The 22,978-nt window shown below is 39.7% G+C and overlaps 1 protein-coding gene across 1 annotated transcript in view; it reads right to left on the bottom strand.

Annotated features, from left to right (window-relative positions):
* Nucleotides 1-22,978, bottom strand: part of KALRN (kalirin RhoGEF kinase) — a 492,654-nt gene that overhangs the window by 206,252 nt on the left and 263,424 nt on the right. The window contains 1 exon segment of the mRNA XM_074144827.1: nucleotides 8,758-8,880. Coding sequence (XP_074000928.1) covers nucleotides 8,758-8,880 — 123 coding nt within the window.

The raw sequence follows: 22,978 nt of genomic DNA on the forward strand, positions 1-22,978 counted from the left end.
TGCAAGTGTAGTTTTTAGACAATTTAAATGCCTGATGTGAGAATAAAAGGACATCCTTCATCCGGACAATTAGGAACCTGTGATAGGAAAAGAGAGGGACAACCACACTGCCAAGCAGCTTCTCTGCCGTGTAGATACAGCTACTCTTTAGAACAAGTTAATTATAAGCAATTTCTCTGAAATTGGAAGTGTGATTTTGTTCTAAATCTTGTGCAGCAGAGTGATCAATTGGACCCAGTTAGTCTATTCCCAGAACATTTGCACAACGATAATGAATACCTAAAACCTGTCCTTGAAAATTATTTTGCTCTGTTACTGAACACAAATCTCTAATATTGGCTAAATCTTCATGAAATTTCCTTTGCCAAATCTGTGCAAAGCAGCATATTTCTGATTTGCAGCAATGTCATAATACAGTTGCTGTGGGTAATGTTGTGCCGTTCTCCTAAAGACAGCACTGGCTGGCCTGGAGGAAGCAGCACAGCCACGGGCAGTTCCTTCTACTGCCCAATGACCAAATCAGAAAGTAAAAGCGCTGATCAGATCCATAGTGTCACTTTTCTCCCCCATGAGCCCCACCGCTGTAAATAGCTACAAGAAATTGAACTGAAGAGTACTAGTCCACCATCATTACAAATGAGATTTGGACATTGCTGCAATTAATCTTCCTGAATCAATAGGTACATTTTGATAACCTACTGACCTGCCAATAAGAAGAGCACAAAGAAAAATGATCAGAGGGGATGAAAAGCCTTTAGACGACAAAGGTTTTCACCAACATAGACAGGTCAGTCAAAACAGCAGTGGTTCATCTAAGTGTGTATATTTTATAGAAATTGTCAATGATAAATATATTTTGTTTAAGCTGTATGTTTATTCAGTTGAGACCTCAGTACCATATTGAATATATATTTAGTATGCGTATTACATAACGCACCGGTGTTAGAATTTTCCAATGTTCTCTCTAAGAAATTTATAGCCTTGAAAAAACAAATTCCAGGATTTTTCTTCTTTAGGAAATTTTGGCTTCCTTTTCTGATTCAAAATGAAACAAATTCAAAAACTCAGAATTCCCCACACAACAGAAATTCTATTTTCCAGAACCTCTAGAATTAAAAATACATATTTCTAAAATAGCTTCATTGTTCTCCCAGTCTGCCATAGAAACAGCATTTTGCATTTATAGGCAAATTAAGGGAACATATTTTAAAGACAAAAATAAACCTACCCAAATAAACCAGCAATAGGAAGTCAGCTCCTCGCAATTGTCAAAAATATATCGTGTTGCCAAGCCCTGAGATTTTGTAGGGAGTATTTAGATTGTGAATCATGCTGTATGCAGTTTAATGAAAAGATCCAACTGTCACATGATTTTGGAAGAGAAGAAATAGGAAAGACAATCACCTCTAGCTGAAATGCAAACCCAGAGACATGGAACAATGGACACAACTCTTCAAGTGACAGCCCCAAAGATTTCTGTGCTGTTAAAGGACCCCTCTAGAAACAGGTTCCCCGTGATCGTGGAGTACCAACAGCCAACCATTCAATTACACCCAAACTATCCAAACTTTCAGAAGATTAGCCAAGATGCTCTTTCAGCAACCCCTGCTAATGAAGTCTCCATGGGCATGTCTAGGTCATGCCATGGAGCACAGTACAGATACCCACAGTGTACTCACACTTCCTCAGGGAAAACATGTCTTACACGACCTGCTTCTGACTCCAGTCTGCCAGTGGAGTCCCCGTAGCGTCACATCTAACACCGCTCAGCCCTTCTGGTTCCTGGCTCGGGCTGTGCAGAACAATTTCAGTATCTCTGCGCTTGCAATGCAGATACGTCCTGAGTCACCCAGAAACTGCTAGTCTTCATGCAGAAAGTTATACCACTGCTTCCACGATAAACTATCTGGCTCTTCAGCTATGCTGTTAGAAGTTTTTAGATCCAGAAGTCCCAAGATAACCTTCACAGATAACCCATATACATGGGGTTTCATTTTCCTCTGCTGCCTGGGGCTGCCAGATGCAGTCTGCTGCCAGCCAGGAGAAGAAACCAAGACTTCTGGAGCCCAGAGCTCCTGCACCACGGTGCAAAGGCCTGTGTAAGCTGCTGCCAGGAGGCAGTTTTCCCCCTTTGTGTAGAAGTGAACACATTTACATAAATGAAGAGGAAACTGCAGATTATAGCTCCAGAACTTGCTAATGACCATGCAAAGAATCATGAAGATAAGAGTAGGGGCGACTTTTTGTTGCCTATCTCATGTTTTTGTTATTTTTAAAAAGATTTGGCATTATTGAAACCACAGCTATCATAGTTCTTACCAGGTTTAATTGTCTGCTTCCTCCCTGTTTGGGCCTAGTATTTCGTCCTCCATAGGATTTTAGTCACCTAACCCAAAGGTAAAAATCCAGTGTACTCAGTGAGCTACTCCTTTCAAAAACCAGGTAGGTCAGAAAACTTTTTAAAAAGTAATAATAATTTAAAAAAAAATTACCCTGGGACAATGCTCCCTAAGTGCTCATTATCAACATGGGCTCCTAACTTATGCCTAGCTGTTTTACATCAGTACTGAACTTCATGCCAAACTTCAGAACAATGACATCCAACCGAGCTGGAATTTGTATGGGAAAGCACCAGGTTTTTATCCTGAAGGCCAAACAAGTAGCTGTTTGCAATTCAGCTTTGGCTTGACTATTCCATTACCTCACTTCATTTTAAAGGAGTTCAAGTAAAACTATGTGGGACTGAGAGATCACAGAATACCATTTTTACCTGCAGGATTTCTTACTGAATCCACTGGATATTTCACATGACAAACAATATAATCATATTTTTCAACATATTTACACTTAAAGTTCTTTTTATCTCCAAGGGCTTTTTGAAAACTCTGAACTGACAGGGTATTAGGAACAGTACACTGGGGGAAGGGAATACTCTAGACAGGAACACTGGTGCACAAATTGCTTCTCAGACGAAGACTATCACCTGATCTTTGATTTCTAGTAGAGGATACAGGCCCTTGGCTTTCAAGGTTTCCTCTGAAAGCTTTCCTTTGCAGGAAATACATTTACCTCCCTGAGCAGAATAAAAGGAAGAGCTGAATCTTAAAGGAATGATATACGTACCCAGAAGGTTAACTCTAACAGTTCAAAGCCAGTGTTCAGGTGTTTAGTCATCACCTTCCAGAAGTTCTCTTGGAGGAAAGCAAGTATAGATACCCAAGAACAGAAAAACCGAACAGCTTCCCAAATGACATATTGCAAAGCTCAGCAATTTTGCTCACATTTTCTCTGGCTCTCCTTCTTTGTAATAATTCAAGAATAGGCCACTGCATTGCATGTATGCCTTGGCAAAATAGAGCCTGTAAAATTTTGAGAGTCAGGAACACAGGACCCAGACATGCACCTAAATCAAAACTGTTTTAGTCACAAGACCTGAACCAAGAGCCACCACACAGGATATAAAGATAAGCCCCGTGAACTTTCATGGCCACAGCCCAGCCTCTAGTCAACCTTCTTACTGTGTTTAATGAGGGACTACTCCACACATTTTTGAACCAAGGCTGTTCAGAACACGTGCTTTGTTGCATGCTGGAGTTGTGATATTTTACCTTGTAAACATTAGTGCCTTTGGATTTCTGTGAAAAACAAACCAACTACTGCATGCAACATGCACACAGGTACCGAATAAAAAACTGTCGTAGCTGTGAGCGTAATGTGGCCCGAGAGCCTTGAACGCAGCTCCATAGATCCGAGAGCAGCTTATCCCATAAACACAGATGACAAGCACCACCTTGCATTAAAGCATGGACCTCCCAGCTTTGCATTAAAAAGGAAAAATAGGAAGGTTGTTTTTCTGGGTGACCTCAAACAACGCAGGGTTTGGCAGGGGTGGGAGAACACCAAGGGGACAGCTTGTGAGCCAGCTTCCACTTCTGCTTCATTTCACTTCGAGACAATGTTTGGTTAGTTTGGATTGGAAACATCAGCTCTGTTTACCATTACTGGAGCTAAAGGATTTTGCAGTGCATTGCGAGTGCCACCTGCAGGCTGAAATACATACTGGTGGGCATTCGCACACCAACATTGCAGATAAACCTGCTCGACAGGAAATCTTCGCAGCACATCTGTTGGAAAAGCTCAGAAATGCAAAAAGACTACAGAAATGCTTGTTTCAGGTCATTCAAAGCGCAAAAACACTTAGTCCTGCGCCAGCAGAGTACAAGGGAGTTAATAGAGCAGTTTCCCAGTAGAGTATCTTTCCCAATTCTGCACCAGTGCAAATGCAGCGATGCTCTTTGTGAGCAAAGGAGGAGGCTGAGAAGGCCACCGTAACCTCCAATTGCCGGGAATCCCAGAAGGAAGGAGAATGACCTCTGGCCCCCCTCTTCATATACAAAGAATAGGAGAAGGGTTTCCAACAGGTGCAGCTCAACTCGATAGCGCTGAAGCGTTGGGAAATTTTGGGGAACACAAGCCAGTTAACAGAATTTTTCAATTGGAAGGCACAGTGGTTTTCAGAATGAAAGCCCTGAACAAGGAAAAGTTAGAAAGTGTGAAATGAAATTATCATTGGATTTACAATCATAACTGGCCGAACTATGGTTATCTGATTCACCCAAAGCAATTTCAGACAAGCAAAGAGGCTGCCATTGCAGGAACATTGCAACTACATCTACAGAGTGGTATTTCTTTGGTGATACTGTGATACCTACCTCATCAATAACGCCTGACTACTAAATTTCACCGTGTGAAATTGGCACTGTGTCTAAATTGGCATTTTTAGGGTGGCAGCCTGTGAACAGTATCAGCACAGGATGAGAAACCTTTGCAGGTATATACAAGATAACAACCTCCCTCCCAGGAGATCAGGCTTCTAAATTAAAATTCAAACATTTGCCATCTGTGTGTTCCATGTAGAATATATACTGTCAGAAAAATTGCCAGAACATTGTCTAAACAGCAGTTATGAGAGAAAGGGACCCCAAATTATATTTCCTATTGCCCACAATGCAGCACTCTAAAATCACTGACATTTTCCAAGCACAGCTGTATGCAGGAATGTGATCTATTTGGGCCATGCCTGATTGGATCATTACATCCAGATTTATATATCTGTGGAGTTTCTAATCAGACATAGAGGGAGCACGTTCCACCTCTCAATCTAGTGCCTTGGCAGGTCAGTCAATCAGAGCATTTCTCAGCACAGCAATCTCAGATACACTGCTCTCCTTTACATGCAGTTAGGCAGCATTCAAAAACATGAATGTTTTGCCCACTGTTGAAAATACCAAGAAAATTCATGAAAATTGCTTCTAGTCTGACCTTTGCAAATGCTTTCCTGAAACAGTGGGAGATAAGAACAAATATATCAGAGCCAAAAGAAAGTAGATTTTGGAGAATAAGTTTATCCTGTATGGCAGGCTAAGTGTTTTTTTCAGAGAACTGCCAATAGAAATACTACTGCTAATACTGTCAATATCACCAGGCATGTCAGTACTGCACTTTTTATTTTATTTTTAAGAAAAACAAACACAACTCTTTTTATTCTTGTTAATGCTAATAACATCCTGATAAGGGGAATGGGCAAACTCATCAGTTTGTTTCATGGTCTTAGTACGTGTGCTTTATTATAGGGCTATATTGGGAATAAGTGATGTCAGTTATCAACCCTAGCTATGGCAAAGATATTCGCTATCTTCAGGAAAATGACAAATAATTAAACTTAAGTTAGAATTAATTCATTACCAACCTACTCTAAAGAGCTAAGCATCAAGAAGGGAAGTAGAAAGAATAAAAATTGGTCATAATCACAATGGGGAGGATATTTATTACCCAACCACAAAATCGACCTCACTAGAAGCTTCTGCAGGAGAACTGCAGGTGTGATAAATTTATGGCCTCCCCTCTTACCCTCACTATTACTCTTTTCAAAGCAGAGAGTATTATATTCTGAAGTCCTTGACCTCAGATTAAGCCTGAGATTCCTTTCACTTCTCCTCAGTGCATGTCCCCATGTCCATTTGCCAACACCACATTCCAGTGTCACACTGCAGACAGGCTTCATAAATTAGCAATGGTATTCTGGTGTGAATGCACCAGAGGAGACTATTCCTACTAAAGCCAGGGAGGAAGTAACCAGGTTCAACTTGTGTCAGCTATTTCTAATTAGGAGGCACCATAAACTTCATACTCAGAGAGCAGAACTGATGGGACTGTTCACAGTTGTCCAGGCAGAGCAATGAGATGGTCATTGGTGATATCACATATGATGCAAAAGAATTAGATTCAGAGGAACCTAAGAAATTCTATACCCACACAAACTATACTTTTCTCTTTCCTCTCCATCCTGCTCCCAAACACTGACCTTCATTTAAACAGATATGGTCATCCAGTGAACACAGGGATACATACACCCTTTGCTCTAAATTTGGTCTCGTGGAGTGGAAAAGTGTCTAAAGTTATTCACAGATGGATATGCTGAAATAGTATAGAAGGAGGACTAACAGAGGGGTTAGAAAAGTCTTGTGAAGTATTTCTCTTTTAATTTACCCTAGTACCTATCCATGTAAGCTGCCTATCTGTAAGCTTCCTAAACCGTGGTGACAGGATGTATCTCTAAATTACATCCTCCAGTGGAACAATCCTTAAGTCAGTTGTTGTTTCCATGTGCAGACAGTTACACAGCTTGCTCTCATCTCTACTGTCAAGACCATGTTATTTTTCTGTCTTTTCTTGCCTGTTATTAATTTGTTTCCTACATCTCTAGTGAGGTACTACTCAAAGAAGAGGTAAAAAAGAAAAATACCCAACTAACTGTGATCCAGAAATGTGAGATGTAACTGGAATTATGAAGCTAATTATCACAGAGGAGGGAGATTTAGGAAATATTAATGCCATAAAGGACATCAAATCACTTAGTTTCAGCTCCTGTGTATTACATGATCTTAATTTGCATTCGTTACCCAAGTATTGCATCCAATAACAGCTAACTCAAGCACATCTTCTGGCAAGACACCTAATGTTGGTTTTAGGATGAAACCTCCCACTAACTTTTGATTTTGGATGAGGCCTTGTAGGACCATGGTTTGCAACCTCCAGACTAAGGTCCATTTTACTAAAATTGTGAAAGGTAATTCTAGAAATTCAAACCTATTACCGGAAGGCTTAAATCCACGGGAGGTCTCATGAAATTTTAGAGACCCACCAATCTAGAACTGCTGCCTTCAGGCTGTGTGATTTGTCAATGGTACGCAAAGACATCCCATCAGAGCTGAAAGGTAGCACTGAAGTTCATTAGCAAGCCAAGCAACAGAATATCCTATTGAAAGCTGAACATCTCATTAAAAGAAAGATGTTGGCAAACTGAATGGGTTCAAAGAAATATGTAACAAAAGGTATTTAAAGGACTGGCTAGTAAGATCATGCTAGCAGAATCAGATGTTTAACATGGTTAAGAGGCACAGAGAAGACATGCTAACATTCTACAGATATTTCAGGGTTGTTAATTCATCTCTTTCCCTGGCATTTATCTCCCTAAGAGAGAAATAAGACTAAAGGGATATAAACCAGGGTGAGGAAGTAGATTGAGAGAAATATAAATTGAATATGAGGGAGAAGAAAAAAAATAATCTAGCCAGAAGCTGCCATCAGGCAATGAAATAGTCTCCCTGAGGGCACAGTGAAAGAGGTATGTCCCTATCCTGGGAACATCTTAAAATAAAATAGGCAAGAACATGGGAAGGGTAAAAAAAAAACCCTGAAGTCTAATACATTTTTTCTTATGCCACAGCAAAATATTTGAGCAATGACCTGCCTTGTGTGCATCAGGAATACAAAGCATTTGATACATTCTGCTTTACATAGATTAATCAGGATTTTATCTGAAATACTCAAAGCAGAAGTACCTTTACAGAAGATCAATTTCTGATAGAGGATGCTTCAAATCTAACACAAAAAGCTGTAACGTGATCTGACAGCCAGAGCTTAGACTGGGTAATTTCTGGCTATAAGATACTTAAAAAAAAAAAAAAAGTTATTCAGTCCCTGGAAGGACTTATCAACAGTCCTCTTTCTTTTAAATTCCATAAATATAAACGGGATGTATGTGTAAACATCTACTATGACCATGCTCTGAGGAAAAGTTGTAAGCTTCTAGGTGGAAGCTTTTGGCTTCATACCAAAAATTCCTGGACAAGCCTTGCTTACACTGTGCTATGAGGAAAATAACTACTACTACTAATGCCTACCTGTAATGATTGCCTCTCATTCCAAACCAAACAAAACCCCCTTCCATGTAACACACTGTACCCTCAGAAACAGTGGAGGGTAGTTGCCCTTACTGCAAACATACTCTAGTGCTTCCTCTGCTTCTTTAATAGAAGCTGCTTTCCATCTTATTCTCAAGGCCCTCAGATTCCACTGTAGGAGTTAAAACTGATTTTTCTATTGCTCTCACTCATAACCATCCTCCTCTATGTCCCAACACTTTGCATTACTGCCCCATAAACTGATTGCAATTTCTCACAGGCTTTGAGACCTCCCATCAACCCAATGTGCTGATTTTCTGATTACAAGTCCTGCCGCTACCATGCTCTGCGGTGCGTGCTACCTTTCGAACCTGGGAGACAGGATCCTGGTCAGCTCCAAATGATTCAAGAGACCAGTGTGACCCAAAACAGCAATAGCTTTTTTCTCAATATACAAGAAGAGTAACAAAAATCAAGCCAGAAAGCAGAAATCTCCGATTCAGACTCTTACCTGTGCTACCTCTTCGAAATCATCATGTCTTTTCTGCAGCGCGCGTGCTCTGTGTAGAGACTTCCCCACTCCTGTATGTTTACTCAGAAAGGCTTCCCCGTGATTTTCAATCCAGTCCAGTACCTGCCAGAAAAGAAGAACATCCAATTACCTCTCCTGTCTCAGCAGCACAGAGAAATTCTCAAGGTGAGAATAAAACAGCTGCAGAGGTATTGCTTTGTGCTTGCTATGGCTAAACACATACAGATCTGTCAAAGTCCATTCCAACTCGATGGAAGATAAATGTTTATAGATGTTACTGGTAAATTAGGATTATTGGATTTTTACTATTCAATTTATTTTGAAGTGTAGCTTAGTTATTTAAGCCTGGCAGATAAATGAATTTTGAGGATCAGGAATCAGAAATCTGGAATCTTTTACAGCAAGCAGCCTCCTCTTAAGAGTTCCTGGTGTAAACTGAAAAACAGTCATAGCTGATTTCACATAAACAGCAGATCTCAATGGTGAGCATCTTAAGAGAGTCCAAAAGCACGATGGAGGAATCAATTAAAATTTATTTTGATGTGGGGAGAAAGCATTATCAGAGTAACTAGAATGAAAAGGTTAAGAATCTTTCACTGCAGGCCATAAAATATTGATGGTGTGCACTCTCCAAGTCTTTCAGGTTTTCAGTTCCAAATGTAACTGATCCTTACAGAAGAGTGGCAAATTTGATATTCTGAGGGTTGAAGAGGATTTTCATTTAAAAATAGATAAGCTGTATGAGCACCAGCCATTTCAAGCTCATCACAATAACACTGGCTCTAAAATTTAGATCAAATCTGTTCAGAGTCTACCACAAACTAGAAAAAAAATTAAGTAGACAATATGAGCTTGGAATCCTCATCCTTTCTATGTCTCTTTCTCAATACACAGAGGCTGAGAGAATAAATGTTACCAGATCAGTACTGATATTTGTATGAGTAGCTAGGACTTCATTCAGCAAGGAGCAGTGATTTGTTGATCCTGGATGCTAATGATGCTAATGGACAGTCTGTCACACTGTGACAATTTCTGTCACACTGAAGGGAGAAGACACCGCAAGTGTCCCAAGGACAATGACGCTACCACAGGGTGCTGCACCTGCAAACAACCCCAGAGCTGCATCCTTCTTTTGTGCAGCGCTGGGGTGTTAGCAGCAAGTGTGGGCCCCAGTGACGCTGGGCAGGGGCTGCAGGACCCCTTGCAACTTGTGGCAGCTTGGCCTGGGAAGGACTCTGGTATCAGGGTGTAGGACCAGGGTGAGCAAGGAGTCACTTGTCTTGTGTGGGGCTGATAAATGAGCTGGTATTATTGACTAATCCTAGAAACCTAAGATTGGAAAAATGGAAGATGTGATTATTTTTTTTTTTATTTCAGACAAGTAAAGCTATTTCATGGCTTGGTTGTACAGAATCTAAGCCACCTGGGCTTTGAGTCTTTTCTGTACCGTAGATCCCAAGCATATTTTTATAAGAAGTTCCAAGTACAAACAAAGCTTTATACGCATATACTTATTTCCCAACTCAATTTCTTTGATGGAAAAAGCATTTTTAAAAACTAATATTTTGTGCTTACACAGTATTTTTCATCCACAGAGTACAAATAATTTCACAAAATGAGGTATCAAAGCACTTTATGTCCTGCAGGGACAACACATATTTGGCGTAAGCACCACTGTGGGGATGAGGAAGCAGGACTAGGTGTGTTGGCGGTTCAGTCATCGCTTCCCACTTCCCTTTCTCTGATCAGTTTGTCTCCCATTTGCTCTGGGTGGAGAATCCCAAATACATTCCTTCAAACTGTTTTACAGGCATGTGCCAGCTGGTCTGCTAAGAGCTCTTCTGCAATATATTTTTGACCAGGAGTCTGTATATAAATTGTAATAAAATTTACTATTGGAGGGTAGCCTTCTAGCATTTGTGTCAATAAAAGTCTGAAAATAGTTCCACTAATATCCTCTTTCCTCTTGTCAGGAGTTTTCAACTTATCTATTAAAAATGGAACCAGATCAAAACTCAATTTTGAAAAAAACTAATGAGGCCTCATTTTTAAAATATTATTTTTAAAATGGCAAATGGCTTTAATTCAAACAATGTTTTATATGAAGTTAGTAGGCAGTATGTGCTTTCTATTTATTAATATTTGATAGCCACTCACTGTAATTCTACAGCAAATTATTCTAGTAACTTTTTAATGCTTATATCATTAAAATAGTAATCACATAATAATAAAATTTTTATCCTAACCAATGTTATATTGGGCTGCTTTACTTACTGTTAGATGAGTGTTGACCGAGATTGCCACTTTTATTTTATAAATGGATGTTTTGTTACATGCTTCAATTAAAACCAAGAAATACAAAGTATGATGCCCACTTCAAACAAAGATGAAAACAAAGAAAATGAATATAGGCTAGACTACTGGTCAAAATTTGGATACTTCACTCTCAACAAAAAAACCAAACCAACAAAGTGCTAGAACATTAATCCATAGGGAATAAGCCTCTGCTCCAGGACTCATCCAAGAACTGGCAACTCCTATTGCAGAATCTCATGTTGCCTTTGGGCAGTTATTCCATACAGCCTGACACAGAAGGGCACCATCTGGTGATTCACCAAATCCTTCCTGTAACATGAAAGCTTCCCTCTGAAGTCATCTATGAAGGTATTGATTAGGTTTCCAAATCTTTTAGTTTATAAGAGTAGATGTAAAATACCCCTTGAGGTGACAAAATTGTATGTCCACTTAATAAATCGAATTTATGTGAGCAGACAAGATTAAAAAATGAATCTATAAACCACGCGCTAATGACACTGGCTGTAACATCCTATTTGACCACCTCTTTCCTATGCCCTTTATCTGCTTTGAATGCCATGTCTCAGATCTCACAGACCCTATCGGCTCTTTAAAAAGTTCTGGTTCAAATTGTTCCATAAACTCTACTTCTGCCACAATTGCCACAAGAACAAATTATAATTTTTTAAAGAATAACTTGCTTAACAGCATTTTCTGTGGCTCTGAAACCTGTGTTAACATATTTGACCACTCCAGTCTTCAGTGCATTTGTTTTCACAACCATTCTGTGAAATACATAAATGCTGGATTTTCATTTTGAATAAAAGGGGGAATTTTATATATATATATATATATATATATAAATAAAGATACTAAGTGAATGGCTGAGGTGTCCCAGTAAGTTGGCAGAAGACAGGATGTTAGCATGAGGCTCTGATAATCTAACAGCACTATCAAAAGAATCCTCAGCATTTATATGAGCAGCTAATATGTTTTTCCTTGTATAAAGCATTTGCTGTCTAACAAGCTCACAATAATTTTCAAATATGAAGAAATATCACATCTTTGTTTCCATCACACAAGACACAGAAAGTTTGCACTAAATGAGGAGCTGAGGTATGAACTAAGCGAGTGAGCAATGCAACAGTAAGAACATAAATCTGGATGGGTACAAAGCACTTACTCCCCGATGAAAACAATGAGAAATGTTAAGCAATTAGTCCACGTCAAATGCAGGAACAACTCTGAAAGGTCACAATAAAACCTGAAATCACCAGCACTTGTAAACATCTACCTGTCAGCGTGTTTGGAGACATTCTCCCTTACCCTGAAGAAAGGAAATGTCTTTAGAACTAGCATAACTGTAATAATTCAAGATAAACATTAACATTTCAATTGAGAACATGGACTGTATAACTTCCTCTACCACTGAAAATTAACATCCTGAGATATAGTTAACCATTGAAATTACAGTGACTTAGTTCAAATAATTGGTTTATTCCTTAAAAACATAAACAGCTTGAAGATGCTGTTAAAAATGCAGGTAAGAGAGTTTTCCAAATTATGTCCTCAAATTTACTGTCCTTTATTGTCAAGCTATTTTTTCTTAAAACAGCTAGAAAAAGGCTTTGTCATGAATTCTTTGAAATGAAACTACTGTGTTACAGACAGATCCATCATCTGAGGTGTTCCTTGAAACAAAATATACTTTGTAACTCTAATATATGCCAATTCTCTTTCCAGCATGCATTTACTACTCTACTTCCACTAGTTTGAAAGCTGCTTGGGACAGGGGCCAGGGCCTCCCTCCTGCTCTGCAGCTCCTACCACAGTAAAGCCTGATCCTGCATAACTGCAATTTAATACAGACTAACCACTGTGTGGACACACTTCCCACCTAAGACAGCATTTTCCAATCCAGGCTGCTGTCCATTACATAATAATAAATTAATAAAACCATAGCTGAGTTCAAACTTCAAGGCACATCTCCAAGCATCTGTGAAGCTCCCCCTGGAATTGCCTAGGAAATTCCTGGGAAAAATTTATAACTCAGACATCTTCTGAAAGGACTGGAAGATAATAAAGTCTTGGTATTTTACCTTCACCTGTGGCAAATTCCCATCCCACACTTTACTGACCCAGCTGCTGTTGGTGAGTTGACTGGAGTAGCTGTTTCTGCTGCTCCTCTGCTCAGTCCCACGAGATGTTCATGGGAGGAAATATATGAGCTGCTCTGTTTATGGTGATGGTCACTTGTGTGGGACTCCTGAAAGTGTGTACCTGAGGCTAGGAGGTGAGAAGGAGGCTCCCTATCTTTTCTGGATGGAGATTCATAATTCTGTGTTTAATTCCCGGCTAGTAAAATTTTATACAGCATTGGGCTCAAAGGCATGAAATTTTTGCTAGGAGCCTATTAACAGAAGGAGAACATAAACCAAGTGCTCAAGAAGCACATCTGATGTCAGCAACATTTACTGGCAGGAATGCTGCAGGATACACTCATGTTAAGAGGTAAATATCTCTTTTTTAATTTCACCTAGTTTAAGATCAAAAGCGGTAAGAGCATTATTTTCTTACTATCATGATGTGCATGTCCTGTCTCCTTATCTCCTCCGGGGCACAATTACACACCCAACAAAATAAGCAGCAAACCCAGGTCACCAAGAAAATTAAATAAAACTCTGGCACAATTACAGCAGGCTGACTGCACTAGCTATTACAGTCATTATATGGCTGGATAACCACAAGGTTCAAAATGCTACCAGGAGGAAGAATAGCTGTAACTGTCCCTTTTGAATGATCTGTCTAACTGCAAAAATAATAACAGTGGCAATTCAGACAGGTTTCATCTGAGCGCAGCATCAGAAAGCAGATGCTTGGAAGAGAAACGCTTCCAGAGGCCTCTCCACACTCCTTTTTGCTGATGATCAAACTCTTGTGTGTGGGAAGCCTCAGACCTATGGCACATCTAAACTGGCAAAATAGATACTGCCCAGGTGATGGCAGAGAAAAAAAGTACTTGAGAGTCCATTTGCAGGGAGTGGTGATAGTTTCTACGGGACAGAGTAGGAAAACATGGCAAGTAAGAAATGGAAGAATGGTTTTAAAGGAAAAAGGTTGAAGAAGCAATCAGGCAATAATTAAGCAAAGTTCTGGGATGATAATTGCCTTCCTCTAGGCTAATTTGTATGATGGGAATATGGCAAGATGATTGGATTAGTGCAGTTAAGGTCAATTCTTTTAATAGCTTAGAAAGTTAATTTGATTTTTAAATTTAAAAAAAAAAAAGGTGATGGGCACTATTTTAAAAGGGCAGATTTCTCAATGTGGCTCTTTGAAAATGAAGCCTCTTTCTGTAGGTATCCTTCTTAATCACTAAATGTGAAAACTAAGAAACACTTCAGAGCTTTATCTGACTTTAAATTAAAATCTCCTCGGGAACTAACTCTTTCCTAGCAAGTCCCCATGCTCTGCTCCCATTTTACACAAATATAAAATGTGAAAGGAGTAGTAAATCCATTACTTTAAGGAAATACAGCTGTTGTTGAAGTTAGTTGAAAACCTTCTTCATTTTCCCATCTTTTAAACTGTATTTCTTTTAGCAGCAATGAATGAAGATGAAATGATAATGACTTGGAGAAGGACATAGAGGCTCAAATATACCAGTCACTGAATCCTGTCCCGGTCCTACAGGAAGGAGAGGAGAAGTGTGAGCTGGTGATTAAGCCAGCATTAATAGGATGCAGCATGTTGTGCTCACAGTGATGGGGCAACCCAACTTCTGCGTTTGACCCAGGCCCACATTGAACAGTTTCATTGCTCCTGAGTGACATGACCCATTGAAGAAGTGCGTTGGCCAAGGGAATCATTAATCTTTGTTACTCTAAGACCCACTGTTGTTGCCATAGTGACTCTTAAAACTAGGTTACTCTGAAAATAAATTATACCATTTTGCACTTTAAGCAGTTAAGAGTCAGATCTTGATCTCAAAACAGTACAAACCTGGCATAACTCAAAGGAGTTAGATTAACTCTTTGGTAACTCTAGCAGAGTTGTAATAAATTCCAGAGCAATTCCAGTGAAGTACACCGATTTCAGCTTTAAATGAGGTCCCATTTCAAATAGGTGCATAAGTGTTGCCTAACTTTAAACACATGGATAGAAACTCCAAAATCTGCTAGGCATACGAGGGTGAAAGGAAGCCAAACAATATCAAGTTGCCACTATGTGCATTTTATTGCTTGCTCTTGAGATGCTACGGGCTAACTAGAGTTCTGGTGTGATACCAGGAACTCATATGGCACTTCAAAACTTGTAGTTTTATAGTCTTATCACCATTTTGACTCACAAGAATCAAACCTTATCTTTACCTTTCCTGTGGCTTCTATTATGAATGCTCAGTAACTCCAAGACCTTGCATGCCTGAAAACCCTGTTCCAGAAACCCTGCCTTGCCAACCACGCTTTTTGTAACCAGAAAGCATAGTTAATAGGTTCATGTTTCAGATCATGCTTTCATAGATACTTTACATCCAAGGTTTATTGTAAATGTTTTGTTATACTGCACAGCAACAAAATCCAATCTTTTCTGTCAAAGCCCTTCAAAATCATACAAGTCTAGTTAGTAACACTTACTGGCTGAACTAGAATTAGCGATATAAGACAGAGAATCTCTTGGCAGAAGATAAATAATTCATTTTCTTACAATAGAACTAGAAGCTACACATCATATATACATTTATGCGCAACACAATTCAAAGTAGGCATGCTCTTAGGATAACCACAAACCACTCCTTTCTTGGGAAGTAAAAGGAAAGGGTCTCAAATCACAAATGTGCGATGAGGAGTGGACATTTGCCAGGGAGACCACTGAATCTCAGGGTGGAGGCAGCGTGGAATTGTCAATTTCTAGCCATTGCAATTACATGTGCTCCTGGATAGCTTTGTTCTGTGCAGGCTGGCATGGGCAGCCCAACCCCTGGCCCGATACCAGGCCCTCCAGGAGAATTTGGTGTCAGCAATGGCAGACAGAACAAACACTGAGAATCAGAAGAAAAACAAAACAAAAAATCCCCCCAAACCTACAACAACTCAAGGAGACTTAATAAATCCTAATCCTCTTTAATGAATAAAAAGCACAGCAAGTCTGATTTAAATTAAAATATAGTTTCTTTGTTGTATTCCAAATCATTGCTGAAAATAGACTTATTTTCCCTCCAATCCCTGGCCCTGTCACAGCAGAGTAATGTCAAGTAAAGGTCTAGCTGAGAAAATACACCAAAATACAAAGGAGCTTTTCCTGCTATTATTAATGGTTTATAATAGAACCCAAAACAAAACTCAGCCATTCTCATTTGTAGTTTTTACCTCCTAATAAAAACTGAGCTCCCTTTTTCACTTCTTTCTATTCATTATAATTTTAAGTTGATGGCACAGTAATGTAATTTTAAAAATTAATTTTTTAAGAAGGGAATCACAGTTCATGTTTAAACCAGAAATAACATTATTTTTTAATTTCAGTGACACCTATATCTAACTCTAAAACTCAGATCTTGTTCCCACCAAAATCCACAGTAAAGTTTCAACAGACTTCAGCAAACATGGATCAAAGACCCCATGTTTGTAAAGTTAATAGGTAGGGGCTGGTTATGCATCCAGTAGAATCTGAGACTCCAGACACACGCTTGAACACCATGTTCTATTTCACATTTAGCATCTTCTGAACAAATGTAGTTCATATGACAGCATGTTACAAGCTGCAAAGGTTAATGCAGATAATTGCACTCCTCACATACAGATACATCTCTGCTAATGCAGTTCAGTAGCGGTGGAAGGGAACAGTGCCTTACTCCGTTCACTCTCCTTGGTTAAGCATGTCAAATTATGCAAGAGTGTCAAGAAATAAGCAAAAAGCAGCAAGGATTTCATATCAAAAGTAGACTGGAATTGGAGTGATTTGGTTCAATGCCCAGCACTGCAGTTCAGAAAATGAGTCAACTTCCCTGCCTCCATTCTCATTTCTAAAATGACATTAACCACACTTAGAGTCAAAACAAGAAAGGCCGACCAAGAAAAGAAAGTGTTTGGAGTGAAAGCTGCCTTTTACTTTAAGTTTTTGCAGCCTCTAGCAATATACGGCTCCAAATGTGGCTGGGAATTCTAGGAACCTTTTCCAATACAGGAAAGATGATAAATAGTAAACAACGTTGTGGCAGCTGTACAAAAGCGAGCAGGCAATCCACTGGGGACAAACTTTTTAGTAGGGCCTGTTGCAATAGGACAAGGGATAATGGTTTTAAACTAAAAGAGGGAAGATTTAGACCAGATATAAGGAAAAAATTTTTTACAATGAGGGTGGTGAAACATTGGCACAGGTTGCCCAGAGAGGTGGTAGATGTCCCATCTCTGGAAACATTCAAGGTCAAGTTGGGCAGGACTCTGAGCAGCTGAAGATGTCCCTGCTTATTGCAGGGCGGTTGGACTAGGTGACCTTTAAAGGTCCCTTCCAACCCAAACTACTCTATGATTCTATGAAAGGCAGGGCTTTAAAATCAGGTGTAAACTGCTCCAAATTCACTGTGGTATAAATGACTAATTGCCGAGCATAAATCCCGAAATACCATAGCTTGACCTGTCCATGTGGTGATGACTAATTAATCTTCAGAAAATCATATTGGCAGCCAACCAAGTTATTCTGTATTTAATTCAGCTCAGACAGTCAGTCATAAGAGTCACTTCTTTCAAACTGGCTTGAGACCTAATCAGTGTATCCCAAGCAATCTCAGGTTTCAGGGTTTTTTGGTTGATTTTTTGGTTGTTGTTTTTTCTTTTTTTTTTTTTTTTTTAAAGAAGAGGTGGAATTGAGTGAATAGAGTAACAGAGCTCTGAGGACTGGACAAGAAAGTTGAATTTTGATACTTCTTCGGTGCTTTCTCAAGGAAGATCTCTCTTAAAATGTTACAATAGACAACCTTCCCTGAAGTCAGTCAAAAGTTTGTCACCTCCATTTTGCCTTTCCCTTTCACCACAACTCCTCTCTGTGATATGTTTGTACTCAGCTGTGCTTGGGTCTCTTTCAGAAGTCAGAGAACTCATGCAGCTGCTATTAACTATGATTTTTTAATCACTCCCTGCTTTTCCCCTCTAATTGTAGTTATTCCAAATACCACCACATAATTAAAGAGGTCTTTTCAAAAAGAAAGAAACGTGCATTCCCTTTTACCCTTGGAGGGAAAAGCAACCTTACAGACCTATCAGTATTTTGCTACACAGTGCAACTAAATTAACGAGGAGAATTAAAAGCAGAGCCAATTATAATATTTAAAAAAAGCTTCCTTTATTCCCTTGTCTACATTCAACCAAAAAAAGAAGTGCCCATGGAATTAGATTGTAGGTGTTTTTGTGAGATTTCTGGACATTATGTTAAAGTTTCACCTCTGCACAATTTCTCATTTTAACAACAAAAATCTAACCTCCGTAGTTAAAAAAACCACTAGTTTGCCAAAAGCAGAACATCCATGTTCTTTGCAGCAGGGGCAGCTTTCCAAAGCACAGTTGATACTAGTGAATACATCTGATTAAATTATACAAGTACTGCGATATGTGGGTCCACCAATTTAGAAGAGTGTCAGAAAAGTCATCAATATGCAAAAATACATGCACATAGTCTTCTTCAGACTCATCAATGCTTCTAGCACCCACAGATATCCTACAAGCCCATCTGGAAACAGGACTGTAGGTGTTTGTCCAGACAAGACAGTCCCTGCAGCAGGATCCTTGTTCATCAACAGCTTCTGCAGTGGAAATCACTACAGAATAACAACTCCCCCTGGTTACCCCCTTCTTAGTAGCTTATATTGCAAAAGTATGCAAAAACAGTAACTTGTGAAAGGGCTCCAAAATTAACAGTATGACTAAGCGAAGACATCCAAAATATCTCCCGTGGCAATGGCCTGAGCACCACCAAGACTGTTCTTAAGTTTTCTAGCAGAGTCTAAGAAGTTCGTGGTGACTTGCTGATTCAGGGCTTACTTGCAGTAGCATTGCTCTTCCATTCCCCACACCCCTCCAAGAGCTTTCACATTACTGCAGACCTATAGACCTGTACAATACTTACAAATACTCTTGTCTGCTCCCAGATACGTCACCCCTTCTCCCAACATGGCTGCTCACTTCATGCCATGATGAGGTGTGCTCGGTCTCTCACACAACGGCTCCAACTTAACTCCTGACCTTTTCACAAGCTTATATGGCAAAAATAACCTCGTGTCCTTTCTACAGATAGCAAGTATGTACTTGTACAGTTTTTCACTTCTATAAACATATTAAGATGGTGTAAAATTGACATGGAGAAGAGTGAGAATATCATGTGTTGTGGTCCATCCACCTTCACTCCATATAAAGAAAAGACCTGATCCTGGCCCTGCTAATTAGAAAGGTTAGTCATGTCTCTCTCTTGGGAACAGCGTGTGTTCAATTCAGGGCTGTGAAAGAGTTGGCCGAGTGTAGGCTGGGCATTATGAGAGCAGTATTTGCCCATTTCCTCTGGGCATTGGCTGAGGTCACGCAGCCCCAACCTGCTCCTTCACTAAATGCTGTCATCTAGGATGCCAGCTCCTCAAGAGGGAGTAGGAATACACATGCCTCTGTTACCCTGAGAAAAAACTTCTTTCAACTTAACATTGCTTTCCTTTGGTAAAGTTCCCATTCATCAAATGTATCCCACTTATCTTTCATTTTCTTGATTAAATGTTTAACTTGATAAAATTTGGCAACTGCCTCTCTAAAAACATTTCAAGTAAGAGAACAATAGACAGACAAATGAAGAACTAATGTTTCTTCCTTAATGCTTGGACTGTTACTAATGTTCCCAGAATATTGTTTTTAAAGGAAATCAAAAAAATAAAAAAAAATTTCAGGTTAAAAAAACTGTTGTATTCTTTAAATGCTGAACTTCTTTTGGAGCAAGTTTCAAAGCTCTGTGTGGGTGGAGAAGCTATAAATAACCACATTTGTGCATGTTCCTTCTGTACAAGACACAGAAAATGTGCTCTGCATCAGCACAGAAAGATGCTGCTGTGCTCTGCATGAGGCTTCTTGAGGCTGGCAGGTAGATTATTTCTTTCGCAGTTATGCTGCTGGTGTTGCTGGTTGTGAGTCTTTTCTTCAACACTCAGGAATCATACCTGGCACTTGGCTGTGATGTGATGAATTAGCAATACAACTATTCAGATCTGTCAGTCTCTTATCAATGCTAATATTCTGAAATACAGAAATATTTTCTTACTTTGGACATATAGAAGATTTTGGCTGTTGCTGTCCATAGCACTAGTTAGAACAGTGATTTTGCTCCTTCTGAGGCTTATGCATTTTCCCCAGATCTCCATTCCTTGTCCCACGTTTCTCCTTTCAGACCAGGTTTACAGGGCCCAACTGCTGGGTCAGTCAGGGCTGGGGCCAGCTCCAGTCTTAGGTCTGGCTCCCCACCATTCTAGGCTGTTTGCTTGGACGTAATCAGAGTTTTCTGAAAAAATATCCCAAGTCTCTCACAGGATGAGAAAAGCACTGTCCCAGGCAGAGTGAAGCCAAGGAAACCTGAAAAGCTCTTGATTTTTGGCTCAAGTAAACCTCCCTTTCATCTTCCTCAATGGTTGTTTCCACCACTTTAGCTTATGCTCTAGAGCTCCCAGGAAGAGAAATACCTGAGTACGTTCAATGTCTGGCCGAGTTTCTTCCTCATGTGCACTGAAGGAGGGGATCTCTACAGCTTTTAAACACCAACAGATGAAACAGGAGCCTAATTATTAGAAACCTCTTGTATGCTGAGTTAATAGCACTCAGACTGTGCTGTGACCATGTGTACTAGGGGCTTTTTTAATTCCTCAAATAATTATTTAGCATCTTGTGTTTCCTCCTACCTCTAGTAACATTATTTTTCTTCTCTGGCAGCAAACCAACAGAAAAAGAGCATTTGCAGAACTGATAGTAAGTAGAAACACCTGCAGGACCCAGTTGATTTAGATTTCTGATTGGAAGCTCTGATTTAGACTTCTAAGGTGTTGACCTCCAAGTTGTTGTTACTAATAACAGCTATCATCACAGCTAATTTTCATGTTTTTGAACACAGCATCACAGTGCTGATTTTCATGTTTGTGAGGAAAAGCATTCTGATCTTATAGAGAAATTTGTGCATTTGAAAGTGTGGCTTTTTTTTTTGGCTTGTGAAGTATTTTCCTTGCATATGTTTGCTCCATTTTTTTTTCTCAGGAAGACTGTCCAAAATGTAAAAAGTGCTCAAGAAATACAGTAAGTACACAGGAAGGAAAAAAGGAGCTATGTAAACTCTTTAGAAAAGTACGTTATCCTCAAGTATTTGAATAGAGCAATTGGTTTTAAATTTGCCAGTTACAGATGTGCCTACGGGCTTCAAGAGAGGAAACAAGACAAAACTAATAGAGTGGATAAAGATTCAAAAAAAAAAAAAGACTGTTCTTCACAGTTCCAACCCTGATCTGCTCTATGGCCCCTTTCAGTGCCTCAGTTTCCCTGAGGCACTGTAAAACGAAGAAAGAAATCCACTGATAGATAAATGTCAACCTAATATAAAGATATCATTACTGCTACTCTTAAACGTTCAGTGTTAACCACTAAACACTCAGGAAAAAAAAAACCCCAAAATATATTTACTATGTGTTTTTCAGCTCCAGCTGTAACCAGAGCATAACTGTGCTAGTGTAGGCAGAAGAATAATAGTATAATGGTAAGTCAGGTAGGCACTTACCTTGGGAAATACACCCCTCATCTACTCAATAGGAAAAGAGCAACCTGCATGGCTGGCTCCTAATTTCGGTGCTCTGGGGCTGTCTGGAACTGCTACCACTGTACTAACCTGAGATTGCTCTCCTAATTTAGACATTAATTAAGACAGTACTGTCTACATTTTGATAGTATCAACCCACCTAAACTGTTACTAGTCTAAACAAGATGTTTAAAGGCAATTAACAATTAGAAAGGACCAATAAAGCAAGGATGAGCTGTACAACAGAGTAGTCTTTAATGCAAGAAATATGCTCCAGGCCCCATATAGGCACTCCCTGCTGTGCTTGAGTTGTCTGCTTCACCACTGAGAAAACTCCTGATTGACCAGGATATTAAATAAAGCGCTGCTTTAGGTTACTGTTGGGAGCAGATAATTTAATCATCTTGTTTTAATAAGGCTTATAATCACAGCACACGGCAAAGACAGGTTTAGTAAGAGAACAAATCCCAACTGGGACAAATGGGTCTTGGTACATAGTCTCATCCCAGTAGCAAAAAAACTCACCAGAATGGCACAATGCTGCAGAAGTCTTAAAACACCCCTGCCAGGGTCAGAGCCTCTTGGGGCTGAGCATCAGGCCAATACCTCACAAAACATACCCTTTGCCCCATCGGGCTCTGACCTTGTTTGAGACTAGAGGCAAAATATGAAAGTGTAAGCAATGTGGGGAAGGAGAAGTAGGAGAACAAGGATGAAAGAAGTGCCCTGAATGCCAGGAGTGGTTATTCTCCATCAGGAACTTTTCTAGGATCTCTTCTTTGTCTTTTAAATAAATAGCCTGATGTCTCAAACATTTTGTCTCCCCGTATAAGATATTCTACGTGTCAGGCTGCACGCAGGGAGAAAGGAGTGCAGTGCAAGGCTGTGTTTGACCTCCTGGCATGGCTTCTCTGCCACTGGGTCCTGCCTAGCGATTCAAACCTGTACCACAGCATTTCTCCAGCTGTAGGGCCACTGCAGCATCTCTTCTGCTTGTGCTGCCTGTCTATCAATCACTGCTCAGGCAAACCAGCTGCGCTTGACATGCATGTCCCAGGGCAGAGAAGTCACAGCTTAGTACTGCGAATAAGTGGGGAAAGGGGTAAGT

The sequence above is a fragment of the Numenius arquata genome, chromosome 3 (assembly GCF_964106895.1).
Source record: "Numenius arquata chromosome 3, bNumArq3.hap1.1, whole genome shotgun sequence".
Lineage (NCBI taxonomy): Eukaryota > Metazoa > Chordata > Aves > Charadriiformes > Scolopacidae > Numenius > Numenius arquata.